Source organism: Scyliorhinus torazame, chromosome 9, assembly GCF_047496885.1.
Source record: "Scyliorhinus torazame isolate Kashiwa2021f chromosome 9, sScyTor2.1, whole genome shotgun sequence".
Lineage (NCBI taxonomy): Eukaryota > Metazoa > Chordata > Chondrichthyes > Carcharhiniformes > Scyliorhinidae > Scyliorhinus > Scyliorhinus torazame.
The window spans coordinates 99,438,741-99,456,656 of record NC_092715.1 but is presented as its reverse complement, the minus strand read 5'-3'; the positions used below and the strand labels follow the sequence as shown (position 1 = coordinate 99,456,656).

Below are 17,916 nucleotides of genomic sequence, written 5' to 3'. Positions count from 1 at the left end.
CTGATGTGAAGGTTCACCTCCCCTGGCTTTTCTCCCTCTCTGCTCCTGCTGTGATCTGCGCCTGTTGTTCCCACTTCACTTTCTGAACTGTGACATCACCTCTGAAAACCTGCTGTTGGTGCCCACCCGGTGATTCCTGTTGCAAGGCCACTGCTCACCTTTGAGGACAGCTAGGAAATGAAAGGAGCGCCTCGCTCCTTCCTCACCGAACTCCCTTAGTCACAAAACTCCCACTTAAGCACTGTACTGCAGTACTCTAAGATGGCCTACTTTTATACTGTCTGAATCTAGCTTTTGAAAAAAAGTTTAAGCCAATTATCTAATTAACTAGTGGCAGCTGCAAGCAGAGCCTGTAATAATAATAATAATTGCTTATTGTCACAATTAGACTTCAATGAAGTTACTGTGAAAAGCCCCTAGTCGCCACATTCCGACACCTGTTCAGGGAGGCCGGTACAGGAATTGAACCCGCGCTGCTGGCATTGTTCTGCATTACAAACCAGCTGTTTAGCCCACTGTGCTAAACCAGCATGAGCCCTGCTTTGAAGCTGGTCTAAAATTCACCTTCCTCCAAACCAAACAGCAACTTTAAGTAGTTACTAAATAAAAGACTAGAATTTAGATAGAAATTAACCCTCCCACTTAAGCACTCTAACTGCAGCCCAAAGTCAACATTCCAGTGAAAATCCATATATGAATATGCTTTCATAATTTATGAAAAAATGTTACAGGTCTAAAAAGAATTTCAAAAGTGTGCAGAAGTATTTGAATTTGTTCTTGAACAAAGGAGGGAAAGGTTTTCTTCAAAATATTGCTAATGGATTAAATGAACCTCGGCCAGAGAAATCTAGCCAATCTAAACCCCTCTTCAGTACTATTCAGTTTGATCTTCTCGTATACTATGGCCACTTACCTTGTAGCATTGAAGCCTGCACCGTCTGATTACTAAGCATAATTAATTTGATTCTGACTTTTATAAAGTTTGTGTGCTCTATCCCAAGTAATTGCTCTTGTATGTAATCAATATGAGTTTTGAAATTGCAAACTAAGAATAAACTATAATCCAAATGTTATAATTGTATGTGTCATGTACCTGTGTCAGTGGCATGAAAACTGTGGGGCAGTAAGGCATTAACCTTTGCATACTGCCTGCAGATGCCATGTGATGTGATGTTGTGTGATTAGCCTTCCAGGATTATGTTGATACAATTCACATCCTTAGCTGAAACTTGTTTTTTTTTTTTACAAGTACTGAGTCAGAGGTAAAACCTCTATGACTTACTACAATGACAGCAAAAATCCATTATGGTTGCTGAGGTAGGTTTTCACTTTAAACGAACAAACACCATAAATTTAGGGGAGAAGATTTTCAGATGAGATTGAAAGTCCTGCTTCAGGATGGTGAAGTAAATCTGATTCTTGTCTTACAGCATAGAATTTTTAAAAAGTAATTTATAGAATTGAAGACTCTAAATAGGAACTACAGATTAAGGTAATTCATTATTGTTTAAATAATATCTTTTGTCAGTTGTAAGTACCCTTTCAGCTTCAGCTCAGTGTTGGTGATCCTGTTTCTGAATCAGAAGGCTGTTCTTGGATTCAAGTTCCACTCTAGAACTTGAGCACATCATCTAGACTAACACGTCAGTACTGTACCATTTTACTGCATTGTTGGAGCATCGTTAGGATGAAGCATCAAATTGAAGCCATTTGGCATCTCGTATGGCATGAAGCTGAGCAGGGGAGTTATTTTGTTGCCCTGGCTAACATTTAATCTTCATTCAATATCTCTTTTTTAAAAAAAAAAAGATTATCAGGTAATTTATTTGTTTGGGGAACTTCCTCAAATGAAATTTGACGACTGATTTTACCTATGTTATTTGAATGATTATCTACAAAAGTACTGTATCAGCTGTGTAGTTCTTTGGAACATCTTGAGGTTATGGAAGATGTTATATAAATACAATAGTTTTCTTAATTTTCTTAATATTGTTCTTACCGTATTGCTAATTCTCTCTATTCTTTGTGTAGTTGAAAACTGCTTTTGAAAATGTCCTTTCATCCATGGACAAGATTCCAAGTGACAGCCATCAGAAGCTTTCCACTGACTATATTAAATTTTTATCAAAAGTAAGCTTGTTTTAAAAACTCATCATGGGATATGGTCATCACTGGCAAGGCCAGCATTTATTACCCATCTCGAATTGGTGATGACCTGCCTTTTTGGACCGCTGAAATCTTTCTGGTGAAGGTAGTCACACTGCTGTTAAGAGTTACAAGTTTTTGATTCTGCAACGACGAAAGAAGACACTGTATTTCCAAGTCCGGATGCTGTTGGGCATGGAGGGAAACTTAAGAGATGGTCGTGTTTTCCCATGTATTTGCAACCCTTGTCCATCTTGGTAATCGTGATTATGGTGGCGCTATCAGAAGAATATGCTGCAGTGCATATTTGTGGGATCTCTGTGTCTTTGTATACCTGTAATGCCGTACCTTATACCAAATAACAGAAATTCAAGACTGGCTCCTTGGGTTAAAAGCAATTTGCAGCTTTTATTTTGTCAGCTAGTAGTGTTTACTGGCAAGCTTCAATTTTCAAGTACAAACGGACTAGCCCTGCAGCAAGCTAATCAGAATGATTGTCTTTCGCAAATACAGATTGTTGAATACAGATTATTGAATTCAAAATACAAACAGCTCGTGATAATTTCTTCAAATCAAGATACACAGTACAAAACGACTGCACAGTTTAAAATAGAATAAAATTGCGGTTTTGCAAAGCAAGTGGATAGAATAGGTTTCAGAAGATAGATTGAATTGATTCCAGCATGGCTTTCCCATCCCAATACCTAAACTTTTAAGATTACTATCCTTAAAGTTTCATCCTTTTTACAGCTGTGATTGGTTTTAACATATAATTCATTTAATTCGGTCAAAGTGTCCGTCTGTCAAATTAAGAGATAAAAGATTTCTGTATTTTTCCATAGTGAAACACATTTCCCACCAAAGATTCTCACTGTGGGATGACTTGTCGTTACCATGGACACGGAACTGGGATCTCAGCCCAGTTCTCTAACACAGAGTCTTTCTGCCAGTTTGTCCTTGCAAATTCTAGCATTTTGCTTATCTGATCAATTCACAAGCAGTCAGCCTTTTCTTACTGTTATGGTTAATATATATTGATTTAACATTTTAGTTATTATGATTTCTTTAAATAATTTCTTCCTCTAAACCTTTTTACCTATACTAAAAGGTTGGTTTCTATCAATATTGTAGATGGTACACACTTTGCACCAGTGGTGGATGCGATGCTGCTCAAATGAGCTGATTTGTCCTTGATGCTGTTGAGTTTCTTAAATTGACTATCCAGTCTCTGACAGGTTGTTCTAGCCAAAGTAGTCATGTGACTTATCTGGTTAGGTTTCTGGTAATTGGTGACCCCAGAATAATGTGGTTGAGGCATTAGATGATGGTAATTTTATTGAATGTCACGGGGAGGTGATTAGATTTGCTCTTGTTGGAGGTGGATATTGCCTGGCTCTTGTGTGGTGCGAATATTACTTCCCACTTAACCCAAGGTTGGATGTTATGCTGGACTTGCTGCATGTTGTGCATGGACTGTTTCAGTTTTTGTGGAGCTGTGAGTGGTACTGAATATGGTGTAATCATTGGTGAAAATCCCCACCTCACAGATTATGTTGGATAGAAAGTCATTGACCAAAATGGTTGAGCCTAGAAATTCCTGCAGCAATGTTCTGAAGTTGAGCTAAGTGGCTTTCAACAACTCCAATCATCTTTATTTGGTAAATCGAGCCAGTGGAGAGTTTTCCCCATTCCCATTTACTTCAATTTTTTTTAGAGTTGTTGCTGCCACGCACTGTCAAGTGCTGCCTTGATGTCAAAGTCGCCAGGTGGAACCCAAACTGAGTATCGGTGAGCAGGTTATTGCTGAGTAAATACTGCTTGATAGCACTGTTGTTGACCCATTCCATCTGTTTTCTTCTAATTGAGCGAAGGCCAACGAAGCAGCAATTGTGACTAGAACATATCTGTCCAGTTCTCTTCATTGGGAAAGTGCCAGTATTATGGCTCTACTGGGATAGTTTAGCACTGAAAGGAAGCATCAATAGTAATTATGGTTTGTTTTGCACAAATATATTCAAATTAGTGTGTGGAAATCTCAAACAGGTCAATTATGAGAGCAGTGTTTTAAGAATTCTGTATTGGCATATGTCATCTGTTTTTACTGTATAATGGCAAATGTTTCCTGCAGTAGTTCTTTTCATTTGAAAGATGACACTGTCCTTTAGAAATTAAGACTGAATGTCAGTACTTGCAGGTGGTTTTTGTAAATGCCTCAAGATTTTCAGTGATCACTTACACAAAAGTTGAAAACTGGCATATCAGAGTTCTGTGGAATATTTGTAACATGTCTTTTGTTATTTTGTTGTGCAAAAAATAATTTATTACCTTGGTGGTACAGAACTTGAGTATTGCTATAAAAAGAGACATGTTGTTAAAGCTTTTCATCGTGCACTCATCAGGACAGATGCAAGAGCACCAAATTTCAACGGGAACAACAATTTATACTGCTTGAGCAAAGGATGCTGGTGGTTGGCAAGTCGGCTCTGAGATGTTGCCATGGTGTTGAGATGTTGCACTAGGAAGCTATTGCCCCCCTCCCCCTATTTTTATTTATTCAATAAAAGGTGCAATGCCTGGACATATTCCTTCTGTCTGCAGAGAACAGGTCCCTGCATATGAATATATGTAGCTTTTAACAAGCATAAGTGTGCTACCTTGTGAGCCCAATTGATGATCGTTAATTGGTTGTTAGTGCAAGTCACTGGGGTTGTTCCGGAAATGCTGCCCAATCGCAGAATTATAACCAACATAAGATATTATGATCTGAGATCTGAGTTTTGCAAGCACTGTTTGGTTGAGTCTGGTCAGTCCTTGACCTATTGCGAACAGCTGAAGGGATGTGCTGTTTAAGACAATGTGCCCGTTGTGATGTACAGCCGATGCACCTGGCATTACACCAACACTGAAATTCAACTATCACATTAATTATTTGTGTGGTAGGCAGAATGATCTTTTGGCTTGATGACTGCATCCTTTAGTGGGAAACACCACTGTTGCCACTACATTGCAGCAGCTTGAAATAGCTAGCTTTACCTGTTACTCGAGATTTTGAGATACTTTACCCTCCCTGCACCCCTTTTCTCATTAATATAAATTATTGCTCTTGAAGTCTGGCATCCTTGCACCTGTCCTGAATGAGTACAAGATGAAAACTTTGTCAATATGGGCGCGATTCTCCCAAAGACATTCTAAGTTCATCTGTGCTGTGTTTTTCAGGGAGTTGCCTGCATGCACTGCTGTTGTGTTCTCCACTGCTATTCAATGACACTTAGTCACTTTTTGGAGATTCTCACCAGTTTAGCCCACACTTGGAATTTTGTTTAGCACTGGGGAGCTGAACTCCGAGATTGGGCCGCCCTTTTGAAAGGATGCCCCGATCTCTAAGTGAACTTGTGGGTCCACCCCCATCCATAGGCAATGTCACCCCCCACACACATGGGCACTACCCCATGTGAACACACCCTACTATGGGGTGCCAGGGGGTCCCCCCTCTAGGCCCCCGACAAGCTCTCTTAGAGCACCCCCTCTGTACTAGGACCCCCACCCATCATCCCTCCAACCTCCCAGAGGCCCCTACTTACCTGCCCTGCACTCCCCCCCCCCCCCCCCCACCCTCATTTCATGGGCATGGCTCCCTCACCACCTGACCCGTGGCAGTGAAACCCTGGCACCCAGGCATTGCTCCGCTGGCTTGATAGTGCCATCTGGGCACCTTGGCAGTTCCAGGGTGCCAGCTGGGCAGTGCCAAGGTGCCCATGTTCCAGGAGGGGGGCCAGGGAGCCATCGTGCACTTAGCCTGACCACCCAGGCGTGTCCGATGGCCTGGGAGACCCCCCCCCCATGTGCCATTCCACCTGGTCCACATTTGTGTGGACCAGCACTGATCGGCACCCGGCTGCAGTCTCCCTGGGGAGACCGGTGAACTGATGGAGGCAGGTGGATCCCAGCGAACAGGTTGTAAGTGCTACTTTAGCCAGCGACATTCGGTCCTGCCCATTTGGGGCGGGGTTCCGACTCCGACATTTCGGGGGACTCCGGTAAATCTTGCGAGAAATCTTGCAAGGCATGGAGGCTGTCAGGGGGCCCGCTGCAGGCCAATCCTGGGATTCTCCGGTTGCGTTGCACCCTTCCTTGAGCGCAATGCGGCCGGAGAATCGCGCCTTCTGTCTCTTTTCATCAGTGATAGTAATTCATTTTCAAATTTTTAAGCTGAAATGCCATCAGCTTCAACTACTGTACATTATTTAGAAAATGCTTAATTTTACTTTTGCGGTTGCATAAACTCAAAACTTTTTTTAAAAATACAGTTATTTAACTTCTTCTTTGTTTCAGCTATCACATGAAGAAGACAAGCTAAAACTAGCTTGTGAAGCTTTGCTATCCCAGTATCCAAATTCAACATCTACACTAGAAGTACTCAGCATGCATTTTATCCAGACAGGTAATTATTTTTCTGGTTTCAAGATATTACAATTTTTGTATAGTTAACAACTCTGGTTGAGATCTTATCATCTCATAAAATTGCCCATTACTTGTTGCAAATTAAACAGAAAAGCTCAATAGTGTGAGAATGAGAGAATTCATAACTGATACTTTAAGAGAGAATATCTAGAGGTTACAGAAATAAAACAGAGCGCCAGAGAGTCTCTGTGTGTGCCTGTCCCTTTGTGTATCAGTGACAGGGAGAGGGTAGGCATCTGGTGGCCTCTGATCCCCTGGGAAACTCCCATGAGTGCCGTTCCATCTGGTCATCGTTTGTGGAGCCCAACACTGAACGGTGTTCGCCCAAAGCAAAGGGCTTATAATTCAACACCTCGGGTAGACCACAGGAATGCATATTAGAGTAATACTGATTGTCTCACTCTAATATACAGATTTGCTAAATATTGATCCTGCCCACAATGGGCGGGAGATCAGATTGCGACGTCTTGCAAGATTGCGTGAGAGTCTGGGAGGCGTGGCAAACCCAATAGATCCAGAAGAGGGATCTCCCGGCGTCTACCGGTCGCGCCGCTCTGGTAGATTGGGCCCAACATCTTCAATTTCCAAATGGTTAAATGCTTTGGAAAGAATATGAACGCAGTTTACTGACAAGACACTTTTTTTTACAGAATTTGACTTAAATGCAGGGTGTGTGCAGGTAACAGAAAGGTATTTCAGTTTAGGTTGTCCTTTAAAACTTCTACATTAGCAAGTTTTAACTGAATGACTTCAAACATTTCAAGTGTGATTATTAATGTGTCTGGTTGATCTACTAGCATTCTGACAAGGGTGCTTTTCCAAGTTGTAATTTTTCTGAACATGCAACATGCAAAAATATTTATTCTTCGATCTTAATGACCATCACACATTTTAGGAATTTGCCATTGATAGTATTGGTGGCAAATTTCTACAGCATGATGAGGATACCTTTGTTCGAAGATTGAACATGGCACAACCAGGTAGCTAATAGTTTTATCCAGTTTGTAGTGATGTATAATCTGCACTACTGAAGGCTTCTGTTGCACTGTTCCTTCATTTTTAACAGAGTGCTTTAGCGAAGAAGCTTTGCAGTGTTATTCAAGACTTAATAAAATGGAACCAACAAATGGGCTAGGTCTTATTGGAGTTGGGATCAAAGCTATGCAAGAAAAGAAATATGACGAAGCAACAAAGAACCTAACTGAAGGTATTTTTTTTTTGGCGTCAATTTTAGGGGGAATTGAGCATGTGTGGTAAGAAATATATCAGATAAATGTAATATATATGTTTCCGGTTCAAGGATTTCTGAAAATGTATCTATGTTCTTTATTTTTAAAATAAATGCCTAATCTAGCAAAAGGAAATTCCCATCCCATGCCAGTGCATGTATGAATCCTTACGACGAGAGGTGCTGCCACCGGGAAATCCCATTGACAACGGAGGGGTCGGTAGATCCCGCTGATGCAGCGGCGTGGTCAGTAAATACCGCCCAACGTTTTGTCATTTTTGCTCGGGGTCCCAGGTTTACATCAGTTTACTGTCAGAATTGATGTGATCAACCAGCTGTAAACATCATCCCTTAAATATGTTGGATCAGTTTCTAATGGTTACTGGCTCCGAGCACAAAACTGTCCTGACACGTTGCACGCACACACCCTAAATTGAATCATAGAATCATAGAATTTACAGGCCCATCGAGTCTGCACCGGCTCTTTGAAAGAGCACCCTACCCAAGCCCACACCTCCACCCTATCCCCATAACCCAGTTACCCCACCCAACACTAAGGGCTTAAGGCACAGAAGAAAGCCATTTGGTCCAGCTCCCCAAATGAGCATTATGACTTGGGGCCCAGCCCCTGCCTTTTAATAATAATAATAATCTTTTATTGTCACAAGTATGAGGTTTCTGTGAAAAGCCCCTAGTCTCCACATTCCGGCGCCTGTTCGGATACACAGAGGGAGAATTCAGAATTCTCTGCTGGTATGGGAATTGAACCTGCGCTGCTGGCCTTGTTCTCCATTACACACCAGCTGCCTAGCCCACTGAGCTAAACCAGCCCAAAGTCATCATCTAATGCCCTTTTGAATGCTTCCATTCAACCTGCTTCCAACCTGCTCCCGCACGGTAGCATTGTGGATAGCACAATTGCTTCACAGCTCCAGGGTCCCAGGTTCAATTCCGGCTTGAGTCACTGTCTGTGCGGAGTCTGCACATCCTCCCAGTGTGTGCGTGGGTTTCCTCCGGGTGCTCCGGTTTCCTCCAAAGATGTGCAGGTTAGGTGGATTGGCCATGATAAATTCCCCTTAGTGTCCAAAATTGCCCTTCGTGTTGGGTGGGGTTTACTGGGTTATGGGGATGGGGTGGAGGTGTTGACCTTGGGTGGGGTGCTCTTTCCAAGAGCCGGTGCAGACTCGATGGGTCGAATGGCCTCCTTCTGCACAGTAAATTCCATGAATGTATTCCAGATCCAAACCACTCGTGTAAAAAGCTTTTTCTCGCATCACAGAACAATACATCACAGAAGAGGCCCTTGGCCATTCAGTCTGCACCGACGCATGAACAACACCTGACCTGCCTACCTAATCCCATTTGCCAGCACTTGGCCCATAGCCTTGAATGTTATGACGCACCAAGTGCTCATCCAGGTATTTTTTGAAGGATGTAAGGCAACCCGCCTCTACCATCCTCCCAGGTAGTGCCTTTCAGACCGTCCTCACCCCACTAAACCACCTGCCCCTCACCTTGAACTTGTGGCCCCTCGTAACTGATCCTTCAAAGAATCATAGAATTTACAGTGCCGAAGGAGGCCATTCGGCCCATCGAGTCTGCACCGGCTTTTAGGAAGAGCACCTTACATAAACCCACGCCTCCACCTTATCCCCTTCCACTGAGCAGAACAGCTGTCCATGCCTCATAATCTTGTGGCTAAGTAGCTGGCTTTTAAAGCAGACCAAGGCATGCCAGCAGTTCGGGTTCAATTCCCGTACCAGCCTCCCCGAACAGGTGCCGGAACGTGGCGACTAGGGGCTTTTCACAGTAACGTCATTTGAAGCCTAGCTGGCTTTTAAAGCAGAACAAGGCAGGCCAGCAGCGGGGGTTCAATTCCCATACCAGCCTCCCCGAACAAGCGCCGGAATGTGGCGACTAGGGGCTTTTCACAGTAACTTCATTTGAAGCCTACGTGTGACAAGCGATTTTCATTTCATTTCATACATCTCGATCAGGTACCCCTCAAACTTCTCTGCTCCAGCAAAAGCTATCCAACCTCTCTTCATAAGTTAAATGTTCCATCCCAGGCAACATCCTGGTGAATCACCTGTGCACCCCATGCAATCTTAAACCTCCGAGAATGTGGCGACCAGAATGGCGCACACTACTCCAGCTGTGGCCTCACCAAAGTTCTATACAACTCCAACATGACGTCCCTGTTTTTGCAATCTATGCCTCAGTTGATAAAGGCAAGTGTCCCATATGTCTTTCATCACCTTAATAACCTGCCTTTCTGTCTTCAGAGATCTATGGACAAACACGCCAAGGTCCCTTTGTTCCTTGGAAACTCCAAGTGTCATGCCATTCATTCAATACTTCCTTATCACATTACTCCTTCCAAACACTTTTCTGGGTTAAATTCCATCAGCCACTTTTCTGTCCATTTGACCATCCCGTCTCTATCTTCCTGTAACCCAAGACTGTTAACGTTCCGGCCAATTTTTGTGTCATCTGAAAACTTGATGCTACCCCCCACATGTCATTTATATAAATGACAAACAATAGGGGACCCAGCACAGATCCCTTTGGCATGATAGCACAGTTGCTTCACAGATCCAGGGTCCCAGGTTCGATTCTTGGCTTGGGTCACTGTCTGTGCGGAGTCTGCAAGTTCTCCATGTGTATGCGTGAGTTTCCTCCGGGTGCTCCAGTTTCTTCCCACAGTCCAACATTTGCAGGTTGGGCGGATTGGCCATGCCAAATTGCCCTTAGTGTCCAAAAAAGGCTAGGTGGGGTTACGGGGATAGGGTGGAGGTGTGGGCTTAGGTCGGGTGCTCTTTCCAAGGGCCGGTGTAGGCTCGATGGGCTGAATGGCCTCCTTCACTGTAAATTCTATGATTCTATGCCACTGGACACTGGCTTCCAATCACTGAAGTAACCATCTGTCAACACCCTCTGTCTCCTACAGCTAAGCCAATTTTGAATCCACCTTATTAAGTTACCCTGTATCCCATGTATATTTGTCTTTATAAGTCTCCCATGTGGGACCTTGTCAAAGATTTTGCTGAAATCCATGTAAACTACATCAACTGCACTATCCTCATCTACACACCTGGTTACATGCTTAAAAAATTCAATCAAATTTGTTAGGCATGACCTCTCTCTGACAAAGCCATGCTTGTTAGGCATGACCACTCTCTCTGACAAAGCCATGCTGGATATTCCTGATCAAACCCTGTCTCTCCAAGTGGAGGTAGATTCTCTCCTTCAGAATTTTCTCCAATAGTTTCCCTGCCACTGACGTGAGACTCACTTGTCTGTAGTTCCCTGACTTATCTCTACAACCTTTCTTAAAAAGTGGGACCACATTAGCTGTTCTCCAGTCCTCTGGCACCTCTCCCAAGGCCAGAGGGAAATTAAACATTTGAGTCCGAGCCCCTGCAATCTCCTTCCTCACTTTCCACAGTATCCTGGGGCACAATTCATCCGGACCTGGAGATTTGTTCACTTTTAAACCTGCCAACACCTCCAATACTTTGTCACTCGCTATGACAATTTGCTCAAGAACCTCAGTCTCTCTCCCCAACTTCTATATCTACCTCCTCGTTCTCTTGGTTGAAGACAGATATGAATTATTGTTCAACACCCTATCAGTGTCCTCTGGTTCCACCCACAGATTTCCCTCTTAGTCCCTGATGGGCCTTACGTTTTCTTCCCGGGTTATCCTCTTCCCATTGGTTATACATACAATATCTTGGGATTTTCCTTACTTTTACCAGCCAGAGCTTTCTCATATCCCTGCTTTGCTCTCATTGCTTTTCTAAGCTCCATCCAGCACTTTCTGTACTCCACTAATGCCTCCGTTGATTTGCTCCCCTTGTACTTGCTAAAAGTCTCTCTTTTCCTTCTCATTGTACCCTGAATGTCTCTGGTCATCCATGGTTCTCTGGGCTTGTTACTCATTGCTATTACCCAAGAGAAAACATTTCCTTTATCAAATCTCCTCTTGGCCTTCTTCTCTCCAAAGAGAATAGTCCCAACCACTCCAATCTATTCTCATAACTGATGTTATTTGGCAGCTTTATTTGGAAAGGATGATTCATGCGTAAAATGAAAATACTTGGAGTTAAAACAAGCTCTCTGAGCAGAGTGTGGATAACTTCTTGCTATTTGGCTATGTTGTGTGTAATCTGCTAGTTCCTGATGTGAGTATCTGGGACTGGGTGGCCCAAGTTCTGCTGTGTACAACTTCTTTGGTTTAACTAAGGTGTTTCTGAATCACCTGTGGCAACTATGTTACAAGCCTCCATCTGATAGTATGGTTCAATTGACATCTGTAGTCGTGCAATCAGAAGATTTAGTTTGTAGTATCAATCTTTGAGAACAGGCACTAGTGTCTGAGATCCTCCTGAATGGCTTGTGAAGTATATACATGAAAATATATTTCATTATCCAGTATTGAGTTAGTTCACTCCTAATGTACCGACAAGTTCACTCCAAATAAAATAGAAAGTCATCAAATTTAGTTGTAACAAATTGAAATTAATTTTAATTACAGATGTACACTGTTTGGGATGTTGTGTGATCAGAATTTTTAATGATCATTAATACAAATGTCAATTTCAAAACATATTGCAATTTTTATTCTCTAGTTTTACAAATTAGAATTGATTGATAGTTCAAAAGGCAACATATCTTTCACCTAGTAAGAATCCTATAACTTAACAGGGGTATATCCTCCATTAGGCAGACAGCTCCAAAAACTTGCATTGACCATTCCTTTGTCCCCACTCAAGTCGAGTGCCAAGTCAATTTCTGTACTTGTTGATAATCGGTTTTACTTTCTATTTGCATGCATCAGCTGAGTTATTAATGATTGTATTAGTTTGCATTCTCTAGTTGTACCGATTGGCAATTTGATTTTTAAAAAGGTGAGGCTGAATAGCTGCCCTTTCAGTATTTTGTTACATGTGATTGCTCCTATGACCTTATTCTTGTACCTATATGTACTACCTACTTAACCGATAAACGTGATTGTTGAAACTCCCTTATTCATGTCTTCATTGCCTCCAGACTTGATTATTCAAATGCACTCCTGGCTGATCTCTCTACCCTCTCTAAACCTGAGGTTATCTAAAACTCTGCTGCCCATATCTTAACTTTGCAACAAGTCCTTTTCACCTAACACTCCAGTGCTTGATGGCCTACATGAACTCCCAGTCAAGCAATGCCATGATTTTAAAACTCATCCTTGTTTTCAAATCCCTCCATGGTCTTAATCCTCTCTCTCTCCTCTAGCCTTCAACCCCTTGGAATTATCTGTACCTCTCTAATTCTGCCCTCTCAAACATCTCTGGTTTTAATTGCTCCACCTTTGGCAACCGCCAAAGGTATTTCAGTTGCCTGTATACTAAGCTCTGGAAGCCCTCCTTAAACTTCTGCATGTCTCTACCTTGCTTTCCTGCTTTACAACACTCCATAGAGCCTACCTCTTTGACCAAGCTTTTTGTCATTTGACTCAATATCTCCTTATGTTCACTGCTGTTGTTAATGGTACCTTGGGTGTTTTATTGCTAAATAAATATAAGCTGTTTTGCCTACTTGTTCTGCCTTTTACGAGATCTAGAGAAATATTTCTTGCACTATAGGATTAAAGCAGGCACGCTCAGCAATTACAGCATGGTTTTATCTGGCAAAGATACAACTCCTGATGCACAAGTACGAAGAAACAATCAGCTCCTGCAAACAGGGTAGGAAATGGTCTTTTGTTTGCATTTTAAAAAATCATATACTAATCGATCCCTCATAACAATGTTCCTGGATAAAAATGAACCTTTTTCATTCCCTATAATTGTCTTATTTGTTTGCACTGCTCATTTTCCTTTTCAGATGTTGTCTCATTGTCTGTCTGTACCTCTGTCTTTTTTTTTCTCCCTTTCTTCAAGAGGCTTTTTCTTCTCCTTTAAGAGGCACTTGTACCCTTGTAACTACTGTAGATCGGGGCATATAAGGTGACCCCATTTATCCAGCCTCAAAAATCATGTTTTGGCATGTAAGGCAAGCTGCCCCCATCCCTACCTCCCACTCCTCCGCAATTCTTTTCAGCCATGACATGCCATACGGTCAGTCTCTCAATTTTCCATCTCACAAAAGCATACAGGGGCTGGTTTAGCACACTGGGCTAAATCACTGGCTTTTAAAGCAGACCAAGGCAGGCCAGCAGCACGGTTCGATTCCCGTACCAGCCTCCCCGAACAGGCGCCGGAATGTGGCGACTAGGGGCTTTTCACAGTAACTTCATTGAAGCCTACTCGTGACAATAAGCGATTTTCATTTTCATTTTTCATTCATTTCATTTCATACTTGTACCTTAATAACTGAACACAAGGATCAGCAGGCAATATGGTCTGTGTTGCAGAGATGTGCTGGAAGTTAAGACATGCCCAAACAGAACAAACACATGACAAATGACGAAAATAAATGAGTCTTCCATCGAAACAAAGGAAACTGAAGCTGGTTTTAAGCTGAAAATCATAACATTTGCTAACTCATTATATAACTGCTGCAGCAAGGGAATTCGGCACAAGTGGAAAAACTGGATGAGAATGGAAGAAGGCATCCACCCTGAAGAAGATGCCAAGATCAAATGCACCATAAGAACAGGGCCTCAGAATGGGTTCTCAAATTGTCAGAATGGTTCCATCTTCATCAGAAATGCAATACGTATATTCGCAATTATGTGGAATGAATCAAACCTTCAGTCTAGCAAAGATGTTGCAGCAGCAGCTACTTGGTGTTGTCAATTTTCTTTCCTTTTTAAAATTTAAAGTACCCAATTCTTTTTTTCCCAATTAAGGGGCAATTTATTGTGGCCAATCGACCTACACTGCACATCTTTGGGTTGTGAGGGTGAGATCCATGCAGATATGGGGAGGATGTGCAGACTCCACAAGGACAGTGACCCAGGTCTGGGATCGAACCCAGGTCCTCGGCGCCGTGAGGCAGCCGTGCCAGCCACTGCACCATTGTGCCGCCCTGGTGTTGTCATTTTAAGGGTCAAAAATGTCTCATGTTATCTGCAGAAGACTAAGATCACTCCAGTAACGACCAAAAGACCTCAATGGCATAATTACCAGCTCCAGCAATTCATCATCAGGCGGCGACTGAAATATGAGTATCCATTATGCCACACCGGCAACATGGATGAAATGTCTACAGATTTCAATATGCACAGCAACTAAGCTATGGAATAGAAAGGCTCAAACAGTTCTAGTGAAAACCAAAAGACATGAGAAGACACAATTAACAATGATACTAGCCTGCATGGCCAATGGAATAACATTTATTGTAATTTTCAAATGTAAAATAATGTCGAAATTCTACCCATGAAAGACAGTTAGATGCCAATTGTGAACTGATGATGGGTGGAATAGGCATCAGCTTATTAGTGTGGGACATGTTCAGATCTCAAATGACCAGAGATCCAAGAGACCTGAAAAGAAATAACACCCAAATTGCAGTTGTATCAGGGATATGTACCCTTTGTAGTTAAACCTTTTGGATATGTGCCTCAACAAAGCCATTCAAGGATCATGTTTGCATTGAATAGAATAGGTGGATGGGTGATGGTGAAAAAAACCTTTACTAAGAGTGCAAATAGGCATGCTGCCCCACTTGATGTGTTTTCATCATAGAATCCTTACAGAAGGAGGCCATTCGACTCATCAAGTTTTCACCGACCCTCCGAAAGAGCATCCCACCTAGGCCAATGCCCCTGCCTTATCCCCAAAACCCCACATAACATTTTGGACAGTAAAGGGCAATTTAGCATAATCAATCCACCTAACCTTTACATCTTTGGACTGTGGGATGAAACCAGAGCACCGGAGGAAACCCATGTAGACACTGGGAGAACGTGCAAACTCCACACAGAGACTCACACAAGGTCGGAATCGAACTGGGGTCCCTGGCGCTCTGAGACAGCAGTGCTAACCACTGCCACCCTGTCATCAAATCGTGGGATGCTGTTGGTGCACAATGTGTCTTTAGATTGTTCAAAAGATGTGGCATATCCATCCAATTCCATGGATGGAGGGGAAGATGATTTGTTGGAGAGGAATAATTCTGAAACAAAAAGCTCGGTGTGTTGCATTTGACAATTGCTTCATTAAGTTCCAGCTATAAATTTATAAATGTGTTTATTCAGTGAAGTCAAATTATAGGAGTTGAAGTTCCCTTGAATTTACAGTTTGTGATTCATGCCCATAGGCCTGGAGCTGTTGGAAAGCAGTGTCCGTGATGGTAACACTCAGCAAAAACACAAGTTGCTTCATTTACAGGCAGAAGCAATGGTCAGATCTGGTGATCCAAATAATGCACAGAAAGTCTTTGGTATTTTGGAACAGGTATGGCACTTGTTGAGGTAAAGACCTGCATTGTGTTTCTAATGTGAATCTCTGATGCTTTTTCTATTAACATTGCTATAAATTGCATCCAGAAGTTTGTAGACCATTTCTGGCATACGAGGGAAAATTATTTGACACTAGTGGATCTCTTGCTGCAGAACTGGCACTATTGAAATTTTATACTTTTCAGAAACTTTGTCTTAACCTTTTGATAATATACTGTGGTAGAGATGGAAGTTGGAATAGCTTTTCCCCTTTCTCCTCGCTTACCGCAATAAGGTGTGTGTTTAGAGTGTTTTAAAACAATTTTAATGCTGTGACTTTCAATAGACACGCAATAGGTTTTTGGTTAGTTTAAATCAGAATAAAGATTAATGTTTATTCACGCAGCATCCGACAATGAAAACATACGCTCACTTAAACACACAGACACAGGAAAAGATTAATGGCCTTAAGCTGTTAACCTAATAAAGTCACCATGGTCCCAGATGACCAGAGCCTGTTTTCCCCTTTGAGTGGAAGAGCTGATTGGTGGTGATTGGTGATTTAACCTGAGGATCACCACTCCTCAGGCGAGGGACAGTGATGAGAAGACAGGCCTTCACGGTACAGGAATTGAACTGCAGTAATGTCCTTGCTCTTCATCACAAACCAGCTGCCAAGGCAACTGAGCAAAGAAGCAAAATAATCACATGCTTGAATCAGTCCTTTTTAAGATGCAAAATGTTGCAGCTTGCTTGGCATATCTGCTATGGTTATTTGGAGATAAATGCAAGTTAGACATATCTGGGTTTCAAAAGTTGTAGCCAAGCTTCTATAGAGACAAATCCTTGCAGGTGAAGGCAAATTAGCCCCTTCTCACTGCTTGAGTTGACTGGTTGTTATGCAGGGTCTGTCTTATTGCTGGAGGAATGGTCTCTCTTGTGTCCTGTTGGTCTCTAGACTGACTTGTCTGTGGCTGATTCTCATAATAAAAGACTTTTAATGTGATGATATGTGCACATTGATAGTGAAGTTACAAATATGATACATCTTTATTGGGCATAACATAACTGGTCTTCTATAGCTTTTGCTTAGCCATGCACACATGGAAAGGTTTCCTGCCTGTGTCCGGTCACAATGCTGCTTAATCTTGGCTATCAGCTTTCTAGTTAAAATTAAACAACAGAATTTAATGTTGGAGTTATGCTCCACTAACGATCTCATTAGTTTATATCTAATATTTTTTTACGGTTCACATAGTTTCGGGAGATCTTCTAATCACTTTAAGTAGATTCTGCTATTTTGTATAAATTTAGAGATAACTTTGAATTCTGTTTCTACTAGCTGAGCACAATTTAACTTGTCCAGAGTAGGAATTGATATGTTATGGGTAATTTAGAAAGCAATCAACTGATCTTTTGTGTGATCCTGTAAATGTTGCTCCTTTTTCAGCTTCCTGACTCCAATGAACCAACACTGCTTGCCTTGAAAGGCCAAGCTTATTTGAGCAAAGGTCTGATGAAACCAGCATCTAAGGTTGATATGTGCTTTAAATTATTTAATTAATAATATGCAAATGTACATGAAGTTCATGTCCCAATAGTTGTCAACATTATTTTCACTTTGCAAATGTAAATAACGTGTTGTTTTGAATGCTTTAATAAAACAGGAAAAAATAATTTTAGTACTGAATTCAAAGTTTTAATATATTGA

General features: G+C 42.0%; 1 protein-coding gene across 6 annotated transcripts in view; it reads left to right on the top strand.

Moving 5' to 3' along the window:
- The window catches only part of skic3 (SKI3 subunit of superkiller complex), a 165,551-nt gene that overhangs the window by 57,632 nt on the left and 90,003 nt on the right, over positions 1–17,916 (top strand). For 4 of the 6 annotated variants that reach the window (XM_072516311.1, XM_072516309.1, XM_072516310.1 and 1 more), the window contains 6 exons: positions 2,032–2,130; positions 6,478–6,586; positions 7,673–7,813; positions 13,465–13,566; positions 16,085–16,221; positions 17,656–17,739. In XM_072516311.1, the coding sequence (XP_072372412.1) occupies positions 2,032–2,130; positions 6,478–6,586; positions 7,673–7,813; positions 13,465–13,566; positions 16,085–16,221; positions 17,656–17,739 (672 nt within the window). Of the gene's footprint in view, positions 1–1,249; positions 1,493–2,031; positions 2,131–6,477; positions 6,587–7,672; positions 7,814–13,464; positions 13,567–16,084; positions 16,222–17,655; positions 17,740–17,916 lie in introns of those variants that run through there. The other 2 variants (XM_072516313.1, XM_072516314.1) reach the window with 2 other exon arrangements.